The sequence below is a fragment of the Limulus polyphemus genome, unplaced genomic scaffold, assembly GCF_000517525.1.
Source record: "Limulus polyphemus unplaced genomic scaffold, Limulus_polyphemus-2.1.2 Scaffold30, whole genome shotgun sequence".
In the NCBI taxonomy this organism is placed as follows: Eukaryota; Metazoa; Arthropoda; class Merostomata; order Xiphosura; family Limulidae; genus Limulus; species Limulus polyphemus.
This window is the reverse complement of record NW_013665640.1, coordinates 576404-581878: the sequence shown is the minus strand read 5'-3', so window position 1 is coordinate 581878 and position 5475 is coordinate 576404. Positions and strand designations below refer to the sequence as shown.

Genomic DNA, 5475 nt, shown 5'->3' with positions numbered 1-5475 from the left:
ATAACAAGCACAAAATGGTTATGAGCTTGGTCCCATGGGACCGAGCTAGTGCTGAAATAGTTAAAGAATAACAGCTGGTATTGTTCATTTTATTTCACATTTTTGAACTTATCATCTCACAATACTTATCTAATTTTACTACAGTTAGTGCTTAGGGTAGAGAAAATAACAGATAAAATATGGTTTTACCAGAAAAACTCTTGATATTCATTTAGGAGGACTTAGGGGTAATTCAAACAAAATATGAAAACTGTTAGGTGCAAATAAGTATTTCCATTCTTAACATGAAAATCACCTCTCACTAAAATTTATTAGTCAGAGTCTGGGTCAGTAAAGGATTCGTAAATTCACAGCCAAATATTTAGTAAAAGACTATTATAAAATCATATTTTTTGTGTGCAACAGACTTGTAATGTGTACTAAAAGTTTACCAATGTTTCATGAAGATGTGCATAGTAAATTCAAAATTATAGTAAACATTACTATGCATACCTTCAAAGAAACAGGGTTAGTTCAATATACTGAGACCATGCTTATAAAGTCAATAGAAATTTGGACCTACATTACAGAAAACATGAACATACCTGACAATTTTGTGCTTAAGGAGAAAGTCTATTCATCTGTAAGTGAACATTACAACAGCTACTTGTGTGGTTCATCATGGATTTTTAAATTGTCAAAGTCACATAATTAAACTGTCAGATGTGCCTGTAAGTTGGAATCATATTTTGAGTTTCTGTCTGTAACACTGTCCTTACGACAGCTCTCTCTTTCCTTCATTAAGAGGATTGTTACCCTTGACACTGCTGCTAGAAGTAAGATTCAAGTTCCTTGTCTCCTTTGAGATCTTTCCTTACAAAACATTTAGATCAGTATCATCCCTTAAGACTTCCTATCCAGTACTAAAGTTACTCATTCATTGCCCAGGACTTTTGCACCCAGAAAAATCCACCTTCTGTAATAGGGTTTTTCAACAGGCTTGGCTATGTTGTGTAGGAAATGTGTGATGGTCTTCAGTGAGCTCTAGTGGAGAACTTCTCTATATGATGGACATGCATTAAAGTATTAGATACAAGTATCTTCTCTTTTGCTTGTATGAGTTTTCCCTTCCTGCTCAAAAAACAAAGCATGAAGTCCAGGTTAGTTGCCTCATTCATGGAATCTTTGAAAATTCTTAAACATTCACTAGAGTATATTTTCTTTTTTTTACTAAGAAATTTTCTTAAGGTTGAGTAGAAGGTTACTACAGTTCTTCCTCTTGCACTATCCCTCAAAGGTTTTCATATACCAAGGATGTTACTGCACTTGTGGTGGTTCCTGTGTGATTGGTTTTGAGTGAGATATTTTATAATACGGGGACATCTTTATTATTTCGATCATCCAAATGTTGGGTTCCCGGTTCGGTCAAACATTGTATCACTTTGCTATCATGTGTCCTGTTCACAGACTGGTGGCTATGATATGTTTCTCCGGTCTGCTGAACTTGAGGTGAAGACGGTATAATCCTCTTTTCTGCTACCACCAGATCTCTGGGATTTGGATTGCAGTTGTCTTGCCACCAGTATGAGCCACTTTTCTACCCTCACCAGATGGTTGGGTTTTGGATTGCAGATTGACTTGCCATCAGTATGATCCTCTTTCCTACCCTCACTTGAATGTCTCTTCCTGGTGGCTGGGTTTTGGATTGTAGTTGACTTACTGATGGTATGATCCTCATCCTACCCCTGTATGGATGTCAATTCCCAAAGGCTGGGTTTTGGATGCAGTTGACTTGCCATGTACTGTCCGTTGTGCCCTAGCCACTTTATACCTTGGGGCACATCCTTTTACTCTCACCCACATTACTGTCATCTATGGGATTCAGATTCAAATATTGGATTGCTATCCAACCATTGTTCTCTCCTTTTTGGATGTGCTCCTTCTTTTTTTCCACCCATGTCTGTGTCACCTCTTTCCACATTAGGCGTAAAGTGTACCTGGTACAGAAGTGGTGCAGTCTCCCATGTATGATCCTCTACTGCTAGGATCACCCCTTTTAGGATGTTCTTCAGACACTTTCGAAGGATGCTTCTCTCTTTCTCTCACACCAGTCCCTCCACCTATTCAATGTGGGATTCTAACTATTTATGTGAGAAGAGGTAATGTACCTTATTGGAAGTTATAATTTTCCTATTCTGAAAATGTATTTCCTCACTGAAAACCGGTGCTTCCATTTTCTACCAAAACTCGAAGTAATAGTCCAGTAGAATCAAATGGAAGAAGTCATATGCATCGAAAGGGTGTATCATGCTCTTATTGGTGGAGGGTTGTTGCATGATGATTTGCATGTGTAATGCAGTTGAACCATTCGCTATGTGGGAAGTAAAGTCTTGTAGTATGCGGAAAAAAAAAATTGCATATAGAGTACAGCACTGAAGGAAAATAGCTATTTATATGAGAGGAGGTAAGTACTTACTGGAAATACATTTTCGATATAGGAAAATTATAACTTTCACAAGTCACTTACCTACAAATCGTGTACGAATTTAAGTTTGTTTTGATGATTTCCTTTTTTCTTCTGATAGAGTTATAGATAGCAATTATTGATATACTTTGTGATTTAATTTATTCTTCTATACAATAACAAACACTGTAAAGCAAGCAACCCTTTGGTATTACTGACTAATTGCTAATCATGCCATAGTCCATAGACCCTCTAGATTTTTTGACGTGTTTCTGGCATACAATTTACCTTACTGTTTAACACTTTCACTGCTCTGAGCATCATATGATGTTTTAGTTTTTCCTGCCACCATTTTAAAACATTGCTAATATTTGGTTGGACCAATGACCCATAGATGTAACCCCTGGTGGCTGTAAATAGCGGGAAAAAATTTAACACCCTCAGTTACTCTCAGATAAGCATGGAAAAAGCTTGCAGTTTGTGAAAGTGAATGCCGTCACTGACATTGAGGAAAATACAGTGAATGTGAGACAAATATAGTGATAAAGAAGAAAATATATTCTCATCAGATATATCAGCTGGGAAAACAGTGAAGAAGAATATGACATGAGGAAAGAAAGATTGTTTCCACAAGTGAGATGCAGAGCAAAGTAACAGTGAAGGGGAGAGGCAGATGCCTTGGCCCCGACCAACCCCCATTCTTTCCTTCTCACTCTGCAAACCACCAGGCCTACAAAGAGGGAATTATATAACTTTTTATAGTTTTGCATGCTAAACTATGATTTTATAAGGTGAATTTTTTTTATATTTTTGTATTTATTTTTTATTTATTTTTTTTGTGCATGGAGTTTGGAGTTTTCTATCCCTCCTGAGTGGTGAAAGGGTTAAGCATAAGATGTTATGATTAGCAATAAAAATAAAACACAATTTAGTCGTATAATGTTTAGTCATTATTATGACTAAACATTATATGTCCGATCTTGAAAATGGCTCCGAGTTGTAATTGTAGGTCTGCAAATAATAAGGAAGAGAGAATACACTGCTCCATAGGCATTATATTTATCCTTGGAAATCATTTGTGTAATAATTGGGAACAAACTGAACATTACCATTGTTTTTGTGGCTTTTACACCTCTATTTCTTGTCAATTCATCAACTTGTAAGGTCTAGGGCTTAGTTTACAGAATCTAGTGTGAATTGGTTGTCGTGTTTCTGGCTGCATTGTAACTTGTCTCAGGGACAGTTGATAAGTGAATTAAATAACAGTAGATAAAAGTAAAAATCAATAAACTGATAATGATTAATTAGCTGATTATTTTCAATCAATTGATCAGTAACCAAATGGTTTTTATTGATGTATTCTTAATTAAATGTATTTTATATGGGTTCTTAAAAATTACAATCAGCAAATGCATGTATGATGGTAGTTAAGTGATATTATTGTGGTTTTGAAAATAGAAATAATAAATATTGGTTTGCTGTTAGTGATACTTCTCATTTTACCAAATAAGTGTTATTTAAAAAACTACCATTAAGATATTCTAAAATTATAATTTTTTTCATAAGAATTTTGTCTTGATGTATGAACCCAGAAAAGAATATAATAATGTGACATACATACTGTTAATTATAAATTTATACAAATATATCAAGTTTCAGTAGATAATTTGGCTATCTAATTTTTACTTATCTATGATTCAACTTATTTTAACATCATGTAATGTGTTTATTTCTTACCTCTCGCATCATATCTAGATTTCTTTGCATATTGTAAAATGACTTGCACAAAATATCTACATTTTCCAATTACAGTTCCTTACAAATGTAAGCATATTTTTAGTTCTTGGATAAAACCATCTGGTGATTATTGTATTTTAAAGAACCTTTTTAAAAATTTGTGAATAATAAGAACTTAATTCTCATATTTTAACTTGATTAAAGCCAGTTGATTGAGCTCAAAACCATGTTAATGCAAAATGAAACTGTATTAAATTTTTGTATAAGCACAAGAATAGCAGTGTCGTAATTATGCATCATACATGTAGGATTGTTGATAATAAAGATAGTGTGAACAAAACAAATAATATTACTAATGCTTTATATTAATTGTACCTTATCATCCAAGATAATTAATGCTCTGTACTTGATTTTTTCACAGTTCAAGCAATGTTTGAACAGGAATTTCCAACATTTGATAAACTTGTTATTCAAATGGTTCTAGAAAGTTGCCATTACAAAGAATCAGTTGGTAGAGTTATGCTAACAACAATGAAAAGTGGAAATAGGTAAGTAATGAAATCTAACTATTTGAATAATGAGGTGTGTTTAACTATTATTAGAAATTTTGTTTATAACATTGAATGATATTAATTGATGTGAATTTTCTAAGTAAATTTCCTTGTAGTAGGATATATACAAATAATTCAATTGTGTTAAAGTTCAGTATGCTACATTCTAAATAACAGCTTTTTAGGCCTGGTAGTTAGGGTGCTCGACTCACAATCTATAGGTCATGGGTTCAAATACCCATTACCAAACATCCTTGCCCTTTTAGCTGTGGGGGCATTATAATGTGACAGTCAATCTTACTGTTTGTCGGTAAAAGGATAACCCAAGAGTTGGCAGTGTGTGGTGTTGATTAGCTGTCTTCCCTCTTGTTTTTCATTGCTAAATTAAGGACTGCTAACACAAATAGCCTTTGAGTAGCTTTGTGCAAAATTCAAAACAAACTACAAATAGCTATTAACACTGCATAGTCAAAATCTCAAACCTACTTTTATGAACTTGTAATTGTATTAAATTGTTAGATATTAAAGCTTATACAGTAAGTACAGTTTATTATAGGACACAAACAAAAGATAGCTAATGCCAATATATATTTAACTTTTAAAAATTTGAATTTAGGAATACATTTCCATCTAAAATTCAAGTACACAAAATTGAGCTGTTTTTTCTCTTACCCTTTACTTGCTATATGCATATTACTGCTGAAAAAGAGTGAGGTTTTAATTCTATAATGTGTTTATTACTTT

General features: G+C 33.5%; 1 protein-coding gene across 3 annotated transcripts in view; it reads left to right on the top strand.

Moving 5' to 3' along the window:
• The window catches only part of LOC106459851, a 39936-nt gene that overhangs the window by 18591 nt on the left and 15870 nt on the right, over positions 1–5475 (top strand). For 2 of the 3 annotated variants that reach the window (XM_022386587.1, XM_013919525.2), the window contains exon 5: positions 4602–4728. In XM_022386587.1, coding sequence (XP_022242295.1) covers positions 4602–4728 — 127 coding nt within the window. The remainder of the gene's footprint in view (positions 1–4601; positions 4729–5475) is intronic. The other variant, XM_022386593.1, reaches the window with a different exon arrangement.